The sequence below is a fragment of the Haliotis rufescens genome, unplaced genomic scaffold, assembly GCF_023055435.1.
Source record: "Haliotis rufescens isolate VD_foot unplaced genomic scaffold, xgHalRufe1.0.p SCAF_6, whole genome shotgun sequence".
NCBI classification, from domain to species: Eukaryota; Metazoa; Mollusca; class Gastropoda; order Lepetellida; family Haliotidae; genus Haliotis; species Haliotis rufescens.
This window is the reverse complement of record NW_025964334.1, coordinates 28,125,574-28,144,360: the sequence shown is the minus strand read 5'-3', so window position 1 is coordinate 28,144,360 and position 18,787 is coordinate 28,125,574. Positions and strand designations below refer to the sequence as shown.

The window sequence follows — 18,787 nt, the reverse complement described above, 5'->3', positions numbered from 1 at the left end:
CGAGATTGTTCTGGTTTTATCGCATGACAATTGCTTCAGTCAAATAAGAATCAGCCCATCTGCGCTGGAGGCTCGCTAATGGGGTTTTCCTATGGTTCATCCGAAGATTTACGAGTCTCCGGTTCAACATTGTCTCCGTAATGTAGTCTTCAATTGCAATCGTTCAGGAGATTAGGTTTTTGGAGTAATGAATAAGTGTGGTTTAACGCATCTATATCATTTTTTTAAATGATATACAATATGTGAAATAATAACTATTAATAGCTTCAAGAATGTACAGTTTCACCTACATCGTCCATATTGAGATACCTGGATAATCACATCTTCACATTTTGATGCGGTTTCTGTATCTGATCCACTCGTCAGACCAAGCTCGACAATGATGCTGTCCATTTCTCTTTCAGCCGCTATTTACCGTTAACAGTAGCCATATTCAACACATAGGACATGCTTACAACAGTCCGACTGTTCCGATTGCAAACATTCGTTCTTCACATGCAGCTCGACTCGGTGTTTTTGTGTGAAGATCCCGGGTTAGAATAGGTCTTCAGCAACACATGCTTGCCGTGAAATGCGACTATGATTGTCGTAAGAGGCGACTAGCGGGATCGGGTGGTCAGACTCGCTGACTTGATTGATGCAAGTCATCGTATCCCAATTGCGTAGATCGATGCTCATGATGTCAATCACTGGATAGTCTGGTCCAGACTCGGATTATTTACAGACCGCCGATCCCGTTAGTCGCCTCTTCCGACAAGCATGGTCGCATTTCACGGCAAGCATGGGTTGCTGAAGACCTATTCTACCCCGGCCTATTCTTCACGGGTCACAGACCGCCGTCATAATTATAGCTTGAATATTGTTGAGTGCGGCGTTAAACACACAACAACGATGATTTGTGAACAGCAAATCTGGGATCGATGACATGCATCAATCAAGTCAGCGAGCCTGACCACACGATCCCGTTAGTCACCTTTTACGGCAAGCATGGGTTGCTGAAGACCTATTCTACCCCGGATCTTCGCGGGTCGGAATGTTAAGTGGAATGTTTGTCCTGTAACCATATGGAGAAATTATCAAAGTTCATCTCGTCATGATTATCACCTGTTTTGAGTTTTGCATCAAATATAAGCAGTGTATTTGGTACAACTCCGTCCTCGGACCCTGCATGTACTGTGATCAGCCGAGGTCCGGCCCCGGACGGGCGTTCAATCCCACCTATGGCCATATCACCCTACAACTGCCAATATCTTGGGACAATGTGGTGCATATGCCGCACCACGTTTCATCAATAAAGATGATTGGCCGTTCTCATCTCGGTAGTTTTTATTGAATGCTCAGTACTGCATGCGCTTTGCAACCATATCTTTCCGTTACATTAACACCTTGTGATTTGACTAAATCCAATATGTTTTAGAGATTACCGTTAATTTTGCTTTCTCCAGAACCCTCATAATTCAAAACAGTTTTGATCATGTCATTGATAGTGTCTTGAGTTGGCACCTTTTTTCGCACTACATACCCTTTGTGTACAAACTTGCGAAAAGCGCACTGGTCAAAATCGTCGATTTGCGATTTGATAACAAGACGATTTCGCGACTTAGTTGGGCTAATGAAACTACTCTCGCCTTTGTCACGAGGGATACCTTCGGCTCTGATGCGCTTTTGCGTTGATGCGGACACCCCAGTGGATGCTATATTTAACCTTTTGACAATGCTTGAGATTTATTTGTACATTCATTATTTGTAGCCTAGTGGTTAAAGCGTTGGCTCGTCACGCAGAAGACCCGGGTTCGATTCCCGACATGGGTACAATGTGTGAAGCCCATTTCTGGTGTCCCCCGCCGTGATATTGCTGGAATATTGCTAAAAGCGGCGTAAAACCTTACTCACTCACTATTTGTACATTCTTTCTCCGTGAAATTTATGACATTATAGGCCACTCGATCGGAATACTCGATAATGTATGATTTGAACGTGCTCACTTAGCTGTGACATGTTTTTTTGTTCTTAATTAATATACATCAACCGACTTTTAGAGAATTCTGGTATCGACTTATCACACCGATCTCTTAATAGTCTTATAAGCAAAACGTGTGTCTACGGGAGCGTTGTCAATGCCATCGTCATGACCTGCACGTGTACAACATGTGTACACCATCTCTCCCTGCAATAAACAAAATATGTTGGTCCAAATTCTGTGCACCGCCTTTTTGTCTCAAACGCGTTTTATGAGTTGGTTCAATTTATCCTGCATTACCAGTAGTATTCTGGATTCAGGTGGGAGTAAATGGTACTCAGAAAGTATAATTATCGAGTTTGTTTTTTTATGTAATTGAAAATTGAAGAAAAGTTAAATTTGAATATGTCAATTTAAGTATCACTCATTCCTGCAACACAGATAAGATGTCTAAGATACTCACCAACAGTTGTGTATAATGCAGTTTTTTTATTCCAATTTTTATAAGTTTAAAAACAAATTATATTTGAAAAAATAACATGTAGAAGTGTTGTTTGTTTTTTGGTTTTGTTATGTTTTGTTTTGTTTTGTTTTGTGTTGATTTGTTTTGTTTTGTTTTGCTTTTGTATTTTGTTGTTGTGTTTTGGTGGGTTTTTTGTTTTGGTTTGTTTTTTTGTGTTTGTTTGGTTTTGTTGGTTTTTTTTTTTTGGGGGGGGGGGGTGGTCAATACTGTTCACCACCAGTACAGCTTATTTTATAATTAATATCTCTAACTTAAGATATTTTCAATTGAAAATCAAACAAATCAACTGAGAGGTGGGATGTGTGTGTGTGTGTGGGGGGGGGGGGGGGGGGGGGGAGCGTCACGCCGAAGACCCGGATTCGATCCCCGACATGGGTACAATGTGTGTAACCCGTGAAGATCCGGGGTAGAATAGGTCTTTAGCAACCCATGCTTGCCGTAACAGGCGACTAACGGGATCGGGTGGTCAGGCTCGCTGACTTGGTTGATGCAAGTCATTGTATCATGATGTCAATCACTGGTTTGTCTGGTCCAGTCTCGATTATTTATAGCTGTAATATTGCTGAGTACGGCGTTGCACAACAAACAAACAATGTGTGACACCTATTTCCTGTGTCTCCTGTCGTGGTATTGCTGGAATATTGCTTAAAGCGGCGTAAATCCATTCTCACTCACTCACTCCTCAGACTATGAAGGCCGGTTTACAGAAGATGCCTGCTTGAAACAAAATTTGATTTTTGAAAACATTCTTTACCAAGGCTACTTGATCTGGGGAAGTTCGTTTTAATAAGATGGTGTCTCTGATTGCAGAGAATATCCCATTTACAGACAGAAAATGATCATCCTCTCTTGTAACTACTTCGGCATGAACACATATTTTGGTCTCGCTCCTCAAAGCAACAATGTCGCCCTCAGATGCGTGTTTTTCTTCATCTATGACGAGCATCAGTCTACTTTAATGCCTCGACAATCTTCCAGAGAGACGTTCAGGGGGGGCCGGCGATCGCGAGAGCGTATAGCGAGGTAATATGAAATTAAAATGTCATTCATTTTTATATTCAAATACTGTCCATCGAGAACGGTCTCCTCATCAAATTATTGAATAACAGGCTATTTGCGTGTTCCGTTGTTTCCTGGGTTTATTGGATAAAATGATTGGTTGGTTTTTTTGTTTGTTTTGGGGTTGTTGTTTTTTTTACGCCGCACTCAGCAATATTCCAGCTATATCACGTTGGTCTGTAAATAATCGACTCTGGGCCAGACAATTCAGTGATTGACATCATGAACATCGATCCACGCATTTGGGATCGATGACATGCATCAACCAAGTCAGCGAGCCTGACCACCCGATCCCGTTAGTCGCCTCTTACGGCAAGCATGGGTTGCTGAAGACCTATTCTACCCCGGATCTTCACGGGTCGAATGGATGAAATGTGAGATGCGGTGGTCATGGGATGGTAATATATCGAGTGAGTTGGAGTGTTTTGGGTGGGTAGGGAAAATGTGGGTTGGGTTGGGTTGGGATGGGGTGGGTTAGGTTTAACAGCTGCGTGACAGTCGAGTGGTAGCAACTGTCATATAGATCTATGCATTTTCCGTACTTTTAAGTGATAGAGTGAGCCGCTATTAGCAATATTCCAGCAATATCACGACTGGGGACACCAGAAATAGGCTTCACACATTGTACCCATGTCGGGAATCGAACCCGGGTCTTCAGCGTGACGAGCGAACGCTTTAACCACTAGGCTACCCGACCGCCCGTTTTAAAATTTTGCTTCATCGCGGACGGAGTTACAGCAATGTCACTTACACAGTTTCCTAATGGATACTCGTATGCACTACTGAACACATCATAGCTGTACCAGAGAGGAGATGGCCCAGCCATAGGGTCCGCAATTCGCCTTGACCATGCCAGGATCCTATGCTCATGGTTTCGAATCTCAGATTTGCCCCGATTATGAGCCTTGGTTTCTCGCTCCCATGACCCCCATACCCGTCATACCCACCATGCCCGTCATACCCACCATGCTCGTCATACCCTCTATACCCGTCATACCCACCATGCCCACGATACCCACCATGCCAGTCATACCCACAATACCCACCATACCCAACGTGCCCGTCATGCCCACCCTACCCTCCATGCCCGTCATACCACAATGCCCGTCATACCAACCATACCCACAATACCCACCATGCCCATCATACCCACCATACCCGTCATACCCGCCATGCCCACCATAGACGCCATGCCCACCATACCCGCCATGCCCGTCATACCCAACATACCCGACAAAACCACAATAGCCGCCATACCCGTCATACCCGCCATGACCGTTATTCCCGTCATACCCACCATACGCGTCATACCCACCATGCCCGTCATACCAACAATGCCCGTCATACCCTTCATGCCCGTCATACCAACCATGCCCGTCATACCCACCATGCCCGTCATACCCACCATGTCCATGATACCCACCATGCCCGTCATACCCATCATACCCGCCATGCCAACAATACCCACCATACCCGTCATACCAGCCATGCCCAGCATACCCGCCATGCCCGTCATACCCACCATACCTGTCATACCCGACATGCCCACCATACCCACCATGCCCGTCATACCCATCCTACCAGTCATACCCGCCATGCCCGTCATACCCACCATACCCGACATGCCCGTCATACCCATCATACCCACCATGCCCGTCATACCCACCATACCCGTCATGACCGTCATACCCACCATGCCCTCGATACCCACGATACCCGTCATACCCACTATGCCCTCGATACCCATCATACCCGTCATACTCGCCATGCCCGCCATACCCGCAAAACCCCACAATACCTACCATACCCGTCATTCTAACCATACCCGTCATACCCGTCATACCCGTCATACCCACCATACCCGCCATACCCACCATGCCCGTCAAACCCGCCATGCCCGTCATACCCACCATGCCCGTCATTACCGCCATTCCAGTCATACCCACCATACCCTTCATACCCACCATACCCGTCATACCCACTATGCCCTCGATACCCACCATACCCGTCATACTCGCCATGCCCGCCATACCCGCCATACCCGCAAAACCCCACAATACCTACCATACCCGTCATACTAACCATACCCGTCATACCCGTCATACCCACCATACCCGCCATACCCGCCATACCCACCATGCCCACCATACCCGCCATACCCGCCATACCCACCATGCCCACCATACCCGTCATACCCACCATGCCTGCCATACCCGTCATACCAACCATGTCCACCATGCCCGTCATACCCACCATACCCGTCATACCCACCATCCCCGTCATACCCGTCATACCCACCATTCCCGTCACACCCACAATCCTCGCCATGCCCACCATGCCTGCCATACCCGTCATACCAACCATGTCCACCATGCCCGTCATACCCACCATACCCGTCATACCCACCATGCCTGCCATACCCGTCATACCAACCATGTCCACCATGCCCGTCATACCCACCATACCCGTCATACCCACCATGCCTGCCATACCCGTCATACCAACCATGTCCACCATGCCCGTCATACCCACCATACCCGTCATACCCACCATGCCTGCCATACCCGTCATACCAACCATGTCCACCATGCCCGTCATACCCACCATACCCGTCATACCCACCATTCCCGTCACACCCACAATCCTCGCCATGCCCACCATACCCACCATACCCGTCATACCCACCATGTCCGTCATACCCGTCATACCCACCATGTCCGCCATACCTGTGCTAATAGGTTTGAAGCATGGGGATATGACGTTAGCGATCCCCGTTAGTGAGATTATCCGTGACAGATGGGAAAAGCGCATGTCAAAGACATAACAAATATAGCTGGTTATTCTATTACCAACTACAATATAAGAAACCTTCTGTACAAAAACACATTTATGATAATTAGTATATTGCACATTATTATGGTTTAAACAGCATACTCCTGTCAAATTATGAGCGCTAAATTTATAAATAGCAAAGAAACGAAACAATACTAATCAGCTCGGCTATCAAACCTGTCTTCCGCAGATTCAAATTTGCAACAAAATGATCGATTTTCCAAAAGAAGCCTTTATATGTTTCACTTTCTTCCGTTATGAAGCCATTTGTTTGACATGCCGCGTATTTCTTCCCATAACTTGATCAAAATACGAAACATATGGCTTTAATTGCGCTTAGAGTAACTTAGAGTACATTTCACTAGGTCAAATCTTGGATACAGTCATCTTACGGGACCTCCATCGAAAGCCGTAGTGATTTGTAAAGTTGGGTATACATAATAGTGTCTCAAAAAACATTGTCATTGAAATTGTATATGACTCAGAAGACCAGTGACAGCTAGCGCCTGGCATAGCCCCATTAAGAGTGAGTGAGTGAGTGAGTGAGTGAGTGAGTGAGTGAGTGAGTGAGTGAGTGAGTGAGTGAGTGAGTGAGTGAGTGAGTGAGTGAGTGAGTGAGTGAGTGAGTGAGTGAGTGAGTGAGTGAGTGAGTGAGTGAGTGAGTGAGTGAGTGAGTGAGTGAGTGAGTGAGTGAGTGAGTGAGTGAGTGAGTGAGTGAGTGAGTGAGTGAGTGAGTGAGTGAGTGAGTGAGTGAGTGAGTGAGTGAGTGAGTGAGTGAGTGAGTGAGTGAGTGAGTGAGTGAGTGAGTGAGTGAGTGAGTGAGTGAGTGAGTGAGTGAGTGAGTGAGTGAGTGAGTGAGTGAGTGAGTGAGTGAGTGAGTGAGTGAGTGAGTGAGTGAGTGAGTGAGTGAGTGAGTGAGTGAGTGAGTGAGTGAGTGAGTGAGTGAGTGAGTGAGTGAGTGAGTGAGTGAGTGAGTGAGTGAGTGAGTGAGTGAGTGAGTGAGTGAGTGAGTGAGTGAGTGAGTGAGTGAGTGAGTGAGTGAGTGAGTGAGTGAGTGAGTGAGTGAGTGAGTGAGTGAGTGAGTGAGTGAGTGAGTGAGTGAGTGAGTGAGTGAGTGAGTGAGTGAGTGAGTGAGTGAGTGAGTGAGTGAGTGAGTGAGTGAGTGAGTGAGTGAGTGAGTGAGTGAGTGAGTGAGTGAGTGAGTGAGTGAGTGAGTGAGTGAGTGAGTGAGTGAGTGAGTGAGTGAGTGAGTGAGTGAGTGAGTGAGTGAGTGAGTGAGTGAGTGAGTGAGTGAGTGAGTGAGTGAGTGAGTGAGTGAGTGAGTGAGTGAGTGAGTGAGTGAGTGAGTTGGCTGTAACGACCCTACACACAGTCAGTATCGGATCGGAATAGAGATCAATCTGGTAGTCCAACCCACTACCAGCCGATACTGACAATCAATTGCCATAATTCTGCGGCAAATTATTCATCGGGGTTAAAACGGCGTCCCAAAATGTTGATTTACTTGTTGTTTTGAACGCTTTAAAAAAAAGAAAAAATGTTAATTGTCACATTGCGTTCACTGTATATAATTTAGCATGTGTTTGGGGTGTTCCTTCAAACGATTTTCCAATGTAGAACTGAAAGTCCTCTAGCGTCCACACACACACACACACACCAGGGTATGAAACTCCCAAAAATTTCAGCCAGACCACAGGACTGGCTAGCTGTAATACTTGCCAGCCCTGACCAAAACCTGCCTGCCCACTATAATCATATGTTTCTCAGGATAAGCTAACGGGGTTTCTTTTTGGTTACATTTTATAATTCATCTTTACATGTGAATTAATGCTTATCATCGGAAAATATTTAGAATATTTTCACATATGAAATATAACCCGACCGTCGGGCAGGGGGATTTGAAAATCTGGCAGCCCGAGTTGAAATCAACCCGTCTCGGACGGTCGGGCAAGCAGGTATTTCGAACACTGCCTCACACACACACACACACACACACACACACACACACACACACACACACACACACGGTGTAAATGTGAAGGCTGTTCTTAAGCGCCACACACAAGAGTCGGCACGCCGTCACGACCTGCCGATTTCCATACAGCGTACATGTTCGGTGGATGTAACGAATGTCATCTAATCGATTTGCTACCTCTCACACGATTCGATCTGCCGATTGAGTGTCGATCTCATTATATCTCGCGGTAGTTTGTTTCCATGGTATCAGTCTTAAGCAGACTTGGCAGCAGTCATCTGCTGCGGGATATTATGTGAAGAAGACGGCAATGCCAAAGCGAAGAAAATCAGAAGTTTTTGGACGAAAGACTCCGTTGCATGGAGGATACAGAATACAGAGGATAAAGAATTCGAAAGAGGGGGTGAACTTTTTCGCATGGGAAAGGCAAGTTTGGACGATCTTTCATTGAAAGTTCAGCCAAAGATCCAAAAGCAGGACACAAAGAAGCGGGAATGCCTCCTAGCCTTCGTTTCCTGTCTAAGGCTTGATATATTTTGCTATTCAAATATCTTAAATGACTGTCTGGCCCAGACTGGATTATTTACAGACCGCCGTCATATGGCTGGAATATTGCTGAGTGCGGCGTTTAACAACAAACAAAACATAACTTTCTGGACTGCATGATATTACCGAAGACATTTTAGCAAAAAGCTAAAAAGAAGAAGAAAATCAAAGTCGTCATCTATAGCCCCTGCTCTGAGGACAGCTAGAGCGAATGATGTAAATCACTGGATTGTCTTGTCCATACTGGATTATTTACAGCCCGCGGTCATATAGCTGGAATATTGCTGGAGTGCGGCGTTAAACGACAAACAAAACTTAGTATAAACTTTCTGGTCTGCATGACATTCCGGAAGACGTTTTAGCGAAAATTGTAAAAATACAAAATTACTGTGAATAAATCAATGGTTAACATTGATGTACTTTGATAATAATTGACGGTAATTAGGTGACAACTAATCTAATTTATGATTTTAATGAATTCATAGATTTGTGGTAATTTAGACTGATGACCTAGGTAATTTTTTCACATAACACCAAACTTTATAGGTACCGCACAATCAATAAAGAACGCGGTACTATCAGACAGGGGCGTGATAAGCATAAGACTGTTCATATAATGATAGAAAACTGAATTTTCAACTTCTTTTCATAGACCCGTGAAGATCCGGGTTAGAATAGGTCTTCAGCAACCTATGCTTGCCATAAAAGGCTACTTTGCTTGTCGTTAGAGTCGACTAACGGGATCGGGTGGTCAGACTCGTTGACTTGGTTGATGAATGTCATCGATCCCAATTGCGTGGGTCGATGTTCATGATGTCAATCACTGGATAGTCTGGTCCAGACTCGATAATTTACAGACCGCCGTCATATAGCTGGAATAGTGTTGATTGTGGCGTTAAACAACAATCGTTTATCGTTTATTTGTTGTTTAACGCCGCAATCACCAATATTCCAGCTATCCAGACATTAATACATCTAAGTTAAACAAACAAAGCAATCTGTCAGCGAGTTTGGAAGACAAGATCGAGGTGGAGATCACAATGGGGTGAGTGAGTGAGTTAAGATTTACAGTCACATCGGCAGAATTTCAGCCACATCGTGACTAAATCAAGTTGTACAGGAATAATATATAAATATAGACTATACTGAGTATACTCAACAACAAAAGTTCCCGTGACACCAATATTTTAGTGTATTTTTCAAACAAGTAAAGTTTGGTTTTCAATATTGTAGTACATGTATGGAATCAAGTCACAAAAACGCAACTGCTACAGTTGACTTTTATGCAAGCCCCATGCATTTCCCTTCCATAGAATGGGTATAAAAACATGTGCGTTAACGGGATTCCATATGCATTGTTTATCATCGTTCTGACAACAACCACTCAGAAAAACAACAAAATTACGCAATTATTCAACATTACAAAATGCCACGCCTGTCCGAAAATGAGCGTCTGCGAGCCATTGGTACGCTTGAAGCAGGATCGAGTAAACGTGATGTTGCAAGACAATTTAACGCCCACAGAAACACCGTTTGGTGTTTATGGCAACGCTGGCAACAGACGAATGCAGTCAGAGACCATCCTCGGAGTGGCAGACCATGCGTAACCAAAAATCGGCAAGACAACTGGATTCGAACAACACACCTACGAAATCGATTCCTGCCAGCAACAGTACGAACCGTACGTCGTCGCCTCAGATGTGCAGGGATTGTCGCCAGAAGACCCGCCAGACGTCCCATTTTGAAAGGAAACCACCGTCAAGCACGTATACAATGGTGCAGACAGCGTCTACGCTGGACGGCCATGCAGTTGGGACAAGTTCTATTCACTGACGAGTCTCGTTTTCACCTCAGCTACAGCGATGGACGGATTCGAGTGTACCGACGTCGAGGTGAACGTTACGTCAATCATTGTGTCATGGAAGAAGATCGGTTGGGGGGCGGCAGCGTTATGGTATGGGGTGGGATTACAGCAAGACAGAGGACCCGTTTGATAGTGGTAGAGGGAAATCTCAATGGACAGCGCAACCGCGAGGAGATCATCGGCCCTGTTGTTCTACCGTTTTTGCGTCATGGCCCAGGCATTACCTTTCAACATGACAAAGCCTGGCCTCATATTGCTCGACTTGTTCAGGATTCTCTTCAACAAAACAACGTGAATGTCATCGCCTGGGCGACTCGCTCCCCTGACTCCCACCAATCGAGCACATGTGGGATGAGATGGATCGGCGCAGATATGGACAGATATCCCACAAGCGTTGTGCGACGCCTGGTCCATTCCATGAGACGAAGATGTGTTGCTTGATGTTGTAAATGGCAACCAGAGGTGGACACACACGCTATGATTTGTAAATTGACATTTTGGCATGTTCATGTTCTTTTTATGAAAATCACGCATTTTCTGAAGTCAGTATGGCAAATTAAACCATTTGAACACTTACATGAATCTTTTATCTGTTGCAAACCGAAATTGTTTCAGATTTGGTAAAAAACATAACTTTGCATAAAATCGTATTCAATGTCACAGGAACTTTTGTTGTTCAGTATATTAAATCTGTCGACAAAGGACAGTAAAATCACTAGACTATCACAGATATAGATTTAAAACTAGCATGTTACCATAAAAAAAAGTGTCTATTCTAAACAACACAATATAAAAATGGGCTAGATATCACCAGCAACCAAAGTTAGGCCACCATACTAGGGACCATGGGGACTTACGGTACATCTGCTTTCTGCATGGTACCCCAGCAGGATTTACAACATCCCTCTGGCTTCTGGTGATTGTCAGTAAGTGTAAGCCAAAGCATTAAAATACAACAAGTATTCTACAATCAAAATGACAAGTTATAAATCAATTCCCAATCCACTACTTTAAGCTGTAAAAAAGCAGTCTCAAATCAAAGTGAAGCTAAGTAAACAATTTGTGTTGTGGCTCATTCTCCCTGTATGCTGTGTGTACGGCTGGAGGAAACGAATACGAGACGTGACGTCAGAGGCTCAGGGCATCGCTGCCTCCCCATTCTTTCCGTATTGTTATTGAAGTAATTAAGACCTTTAACATTATGCATGTCATCCTCGAGTCATTCTGGTAAAGACACGAGCCGAGTCATCACTCAGTGGCACTGCTTTATCTCTTTCAACGAAGTTGCCTCCAACCTCCCGGCTATATTAGTCCGGAGACAGAAGGAAGTAACGTCCGTATTTTAACCTCCTCTTCTCGCCTCTTCTCGGGTCTATTTCCGGAAGCCACTTTGCTATTTCAATTTCCCTTGCAGTTCTTGGTAACGGTACAGTAGTGAATAACTGTTTAAAAAGCCTTTAATCACCGGAGAAGTCCCACCATATTTAATTTATCTTCCGGGTGTGAGAAGTTATTAGTTCTCAGGGCTCTTAAATTTGGAATTGTTAATTGTTAATTTTATTCATTTGTTCGCATTTGATATGCGGAAAAGGAGTTTCTTTTCGGCTTAAAAATCACTTCGTTCATGTTTGAGACTCATTATAAAATACATGTGTTCTTGAAGATTTTGGATCTGTGGTGGTGTAACACTATCAGGGGTATCCTGTCATATGCATTTGCGCTTAAAGACTCTTGTCCATGTAAAATGAGAATCAGAGTCCATTATTACGGAAGCCTTTTAGGGCCATTACGTTGTTTTTTTAAAATTCGATACTATCTAGAAATTTTAAGATACTAAGTAGGAAATTTCAAGGAACTACGTTACAGAAGTTGATACTATCTTGAAATTTCAACTTGGTATCTTGAAATTTCAAGATAGTATCGAAAAGAATTAAAAAACAAATGGCCCTAAAAGGCTTCCGTACATAATAGTCCTCGCCAATTGAAATAGAATCACGAAATTTTACATAAAGACATTGATCAATTTACGAAGACAGCAATATGTGTGCCTGTCGTTATAAAGTGAATACAGGCCATTCCGACGATCAGGAATATGACTTACAGTTAGGACAAAAAACGCAAAGTGCGCTTTTCCAGAAATCTCCATAAAAGTCATTCAGTTTCGATACATGCTTATTTGACGTTTTTGACAAAATAGCCATTAAAAACAAATCAAAGTTCGATCGGAATATGTCATATATTTGTAATGGCAATAAACAATTGTTATTCTGACCAGGAAGGTCAATGATATTCCTGCTTCTTAATGATGGCATAATAAAACAGTTAATTACAACAAGGGGGCTTTTCGTTTATAATAGATATTAAAAAGTCGAATACAGCGAACAATCGGTTATAACGAATCCAGTTATACTCATCAAGTGATACAATCATGTTATTGGTCATGGGAACAACGAAGTTCGGATAAACCGAACTGATTTTGGGGATCGTTATGCCCTTTGGCCTCGCAGGTTAGAGTAGGTCCCAGCAACTATCCCCATCTTAACTTGCATTAAGATACTCGTTTCTTATTGGTAATGGACTGGCGATTTTTCACATATACCCCCTCGCAGATAAGATACAAATTCCATATACCCCATTGGGAAATGGCTACCGGCTCATATACTCATCAAGACTGGTCAACAACTAATATTGTCGTACGAGGCGACTTGGTGGTCAAGCTGGACAACAGAGGTGACGTTGCGCAAACAATCAATCACTGGTTTGTCTGGTCCAGTTTTTTTTACAGGCCACCCTCAAAAAGCTTGGCTATTGATGAGTGCGGCGTTAGACGACAAACAGTCTCATCAGCCGGCATACACGTTTGGTAAACGTCTTTCACCACAAACAGGCTCGGCAATCTACAGAAGCACAATCTCTCAAGGCCAGGGCTTGTATCTCTCAGAGAATTAAATAATTAAATTTATCGCTGATCAACGGTTTGCTTAAAATGTTAAGCACTGGCCGGTAAAGGCTATATCTTATTGCAGCGGAGCACTAAACCTGTTACCTAAACACACCTAAGTGAGTTCAACATGTAGTTCGATTATGTACTTATCATTATTAAATGAATGGAAAAGCCCTGAGATATAGAGGGCCGGGGAATAAGCAAGTGTCTTCTGAGGGGGTTCACCGATAGCTAGGGGTGTCATCGGGCCAGGAAGAGTGCACTAGATGGCGAAATGTTATAATGTAATTAACACAAGCTGACAAATAGAGCTGCCATTGCCAATTTGATTCCTTTGCGATAGGAAGGACGCTGGGACTGGCGATGAGCGATTTCATGGACTTTGTGCTGTAAATGTAATTACAGAGGTATTAGTACTAGATTTGTGGTCATGTAAATAGGCGTTGATGAATTGGCACTGATAACCGGTCTTGATTGACTTATATAGACGGCCGGGAATTGGCGGGAGTTTGTGTAACACTAACTGGCGGGTGTAGGATCGTACAGGAGATGGATTCCCACTTTTACATCCTCTGCCTCATCCAATAATACCACATCCAGGACATTTACATAGGCATTTCCTTGGTTCCGTAACGCGATATTTTGGTCATCTGCATCCGTACTCTAAACCCACAACGCGTCCGTGGACGTTGTATCAAGATGCGCCGTTTTCTCATCCAGTCTCGCTGATTCTCGTTCCTCACGTCATCTGTCGTGAAGCTGTCATTCGCTGATTAAATGGGCCGTGAGTTATCTAGATTTGATCACGTCAATTTAACTCAAGGCTTTGCAGTGGTAAGGTCTAATTTCAGACCACGTAATCCACAAACTCAAACCCTTCGTGTTCGTGATCCCGTTTTACCGCTATGTATCTCCGCATTTGTTTTTTGAATAATGTTTAAGTAAAATATTGGGAGAGGTGTGACTCGTTGATGAGATGTCGTGGATTTCGATCTCGCTGACTTGGTTGAAGCATGTCATCGATCCCAATTGCGTGGATCGATGCTCATGATATCAATCATTGGATTGTCTGGTCCAGACTCAATATTTACAACTGGAATATTGCTGAGTGCGGCGTTAAACAACAAACAAACAAACAATTTCGATCACTGGATTGTCTATTCCAGACACGAGTCTCTACATACCGTCGTCATATAGTTGTAATTTTGCTGAGTATAACGTAAAACAACAACCGCTGAAACAGGAAATGTTATGGCATTGAAAAAGAAAAAAGAAATATTCAGTTTAAACTATTTCTGGTGATACCATTAGGTTCTACTCGGAATACACCCACCGATAAAGTAAAGGTCCGAAACACCAGCTGAGACCCGTGAAGATTCCGGGGTAGAATAGGTCTTCAGCAACCCATGCTTGCCGTAAAAGGCGACTATGCTTGTCATAAGGGGCGACTAACGGGATCGGGTGGTCAGGATCTTTGACTTGGTTGATGCATGTCATCGTATCCCAATTGCGTGGATCGATGCTCATGATGTCAATCACTGGATTGTCTGGTTCAGACTCGATTATTTACAGACTGCTCTCATATAGCTGGAATATTGCTGGGTGCGACTTTAAACAACAAAACAACCAACCAACTAACCCACCGCCCCGAGTAATAAGATCGAGGTGGTTTCATTGTGTGACCTGGATGTTGTGTGTCATCGAACCCTGACATTGTGAATTGTCTCTCATCACATTGACCACTGGGTTGCTTGGTTCAGACTAGGGTATTTTCAGGCCAATGAATACAGCTAACCTCATCACAATGCAACATTAACTTCCTTCATACATTCAGGCCCCTTACAGCTCGTTCCGAAAATACCATTACACTTTTTATTTATTCCCTTGGAAAACGTAATTAATAACTGTTAATTCTTATCGTTTGCGTGTGGTGAGCTATGCGTGCTGAGTTTTAAAAAAAACCTATAATAAATTTGTTAACGTTGGTTCTGTGTAAAGTGCTTAAAAGGGTATGAACGAAATTTATTAACTTTGCCTTGCTTAGATCAAACGTTGCCCTCTAGTTTTCCACTCATGCCTACCATCGTAAATATATTTTTCAAAACATATTTCTTTGTGGTAATTTAATTTTAATTTCTTGCTCAGTTGTGGATGTCAAAGAGGCCACGAAACAAGCTCAGCCTTTCCATTAGTAATTTGTTTTGCCAAAGATGAAAGCGATTGGTTGCAGCTTCACCAAAATTTGCTTAGTGATAACATTCCTGGAGGATTTCAAAAGCAAATAATATTCCCGACATAAACTATCAATAAAATCCTCCTGTCTTTGAAATGACAGAAACACAAGAAACGCCATGACTCTTCAATGCTGTAAAGGGACTTTCTCGGGCCCATTGAACACACCGCCGTGCCCTTAATCAGTCCAGTATTGTACTATTTCCGTTCAATCCATGTCTTCTAACTTAATTTGCCCTTCGTAGCCTAGCCAATTGTAGGAAACAGGGCAATTGTATTACCCGGGTTTGTTTTTTTCTGGTGGACAGATAACCTTACCAAGTGGAACTCTGAAATGGAATGAACGAAATGAAAGCAATGGGACGCGGTTGTTGAGGCGAAGCTGACACTGGACAAGGAATTCGCAATGCTGAACCTGGAAACCCGATCGTAGACTTAACAAAGTTTCTACAGGCGCCAATGTGATTAACTCACGAAGGTGGTCTGGGATAAATACTGGCAAGGGCTATAGGGGCATACAGATAGACGAATTCAATAAGATGGTCCATCTTATAAGAAATTAGAGGGCTCTGTCGTTTAATCATGGAAGAAGAAATAACCAATTTTTCTCCTAAGTCGAGTCTTGAAGTTCATGCTATGAAGATCTGTCTCCTTCATAACAAGACGGTAATTGAATTGTCGCATGCGATTCTTTGTTGCTGCACGTGCTGTCGCGCTAAGAATAGCCGAGGGTGTATTTGAGATAATATTGCCTACCCATGCGATATAACATTACAAGGTTAAATGTGCTTTGTCTGCTGGGTGTCCTTAATGAATGATCATCTCGTCCAAGGGTGCTGTTAGAAACGTTTGCTTGAGGTTACTTGCCGTACACCTGTTCGACTCACTTTCTGAATGTTTTGGACCGCCTCCGTGGTCTAGTGGTAGAGCGTCCGCCCGGAGAGCGGAAGGTCCGGGGTTCGATCCCCGTCCGCGTCATACCAAAAGACGTTAAAATATGGTACTTGCTGTTACCCAGTCTGGCGCATGGACTGGTCGGCTCCGAGTCAGTATACTGTGTCTGAGTGTGGTATTCATGTTAAACTGCGGCCTGGTATCTCATTGAGCTAGCACTATAAATCGGCATCAGTCACGTACACGCACACGTACATGCACGTCGCCATGTAAGTGCAATAATCTTGGACGCGACATTAAACCCCATTTCACCTCACTTCTGAGTGTTTTGTTGGCTTTGTTTGTAGACAATGTAAATTGTATGTTTGAAAATTATGTTTGTTCGCTGTTCAAGGCAGGAGACCGTAACATTTCAGCCATATCACGACGGCCTAAAACAATCGAGTCTGGGATCAACAAACCAATGGTTGATATCAGGTGCAACGTCACACGCCATCGAGGTACGATGATGCGAAAGTCACAGAGCCAGCAATTTCTTTTGCTCCTTGAGAGAAGTTTCTGGTGTCCCCCGCCGCAATATTGCTGGAATATGGCACAAAGCGGCGTAAAACCATACTCACTCATCACTCTGACTACGTGCGACTATTTTAACCCGGTGTGTTATATGTGTTGTATAGTGTTTATATAGCTTCGTGGGTGTGTTACGTTCCTAGTTGTAATTGGAAAACGTACAAGTACTGTTTTAACTCAACCATCACGGGGGCGGTCGGGTAGCCTAGTGGTTAAAGCGTTCGCTCGTCACGCCGAAGACCCGGGTTCGATTCCCGACATGGGTACAATGTGTGAAGCCCATTTCTGGTGTTCCCCGCCGTGATATTGCTGAAATATTGCTAAAAGCGGCGTAAAACCATACTCACTCACTCACTCACTCAACCATCACGCCCTACTATGGAATCTTGGAAGGGACGTTGTCGCGTTGCAGCTTTGTTGCCCTTACAAAAATAAGCGAAAATTACAATTTCTGATAGAACCACAAGAAAACGCATTGCGATGGGATAGATTCTAATTAATTCTATTTTTCTTCCTTTTAATCCAATAGAGAAGAATAACTTAAGATTATGTAACTCGTCGTACGTGTTGGTTTACATCACGCGTGCGACCCGTGAAGATCCGGGGTAGAATAGGTCTTCAGCAACCCATGCTTGCCGTAAAAGGCGACTATGCTTGTCGTAAAAAGGCGACTAACGGGGTCCGGTGGTCAGGCTCGCTGACATGGTTGATGTGTGTCATCGATCCAAATTGCGTGGATCGATGCTCATGATGTCAATCACTGGATTGTCTGGTCCAGACTCGATTAATTACAGACCGCTGTTATATAGCTGTAATATTGCTAAGTGCATCAACGATGTCTACGAGTATGTCGATCCGTGTTATGAGACTCTTTTCATATGACAGAGAGACGAATGTGAACAAAGTCATTCTCTGACGTTTTGCTAACCAATGCTTTAAGCTTTCCTGTGTTAGTCACTGGATAACTGACGACAAGCCATGGACCAAGTCGAATGTTTTACCTTTAATTTGCAAGGTATATGTGTGTCATGACAAACGTCTCCTGGCGACTAAAGCCCATGAAGATCCGGGTTAGAATAGGTCTTCCGCAACAAATGCTGGTCGTAAGAGGCGACTAAACGGATCGGGTGGTCAGGCTCGCTAACTTGGTTGATGCCAGTCATCGTATCCCATTTGTGTAGATAAACACTTATGAAGTCAGTTATGTAACCTCCTCTTCCTGCTCCCTGCTGGGCACGTCTATCAAGTCATCAAAGATATAGTCTGGAAGTTAATTTAAGGTACCGACGTTTACTACAATATCTGAAAAACTATTGGACCTACTCCAGTCAAAGTTGGTATGAGATTGTTAAACAGTCATACATAACTGGATATTACATTTAGAGACA

At 43.8% G+C, this 18,787-nt stretch overlaps 1 protein-coding gene across 1 annotated transcript; it reads left to right on the top strand.

Moving 5' to 3' along the window:
• The first annotated feature begins 5,679 nt into the window (after nt 1-5,679).
• On the top strand, nt 5,680-6,366 carry LOC125374823 (protein app1-like). The gene has a single exon (XM_048386486.1). It carries the CDS (start codon nt 5,680-5,682, stop codon nt 6,364-6,366), a length of 687 nt encoding a protein of 228 aa, XP_048242443.1.
• The last annotated feature ends 12,421 nt before the right edge of the window (nt 6,367-18,787 follow it).

Bases quoted from the DNA above. Each gene is read 5' to 3' on its own strand.
- LOC125374823 (XM_048386486.1), top strand. From the start codon at position 5,680: ATGCCCACCATACCCGCCATACCCGCCATACCCACCATGCCCACCATA.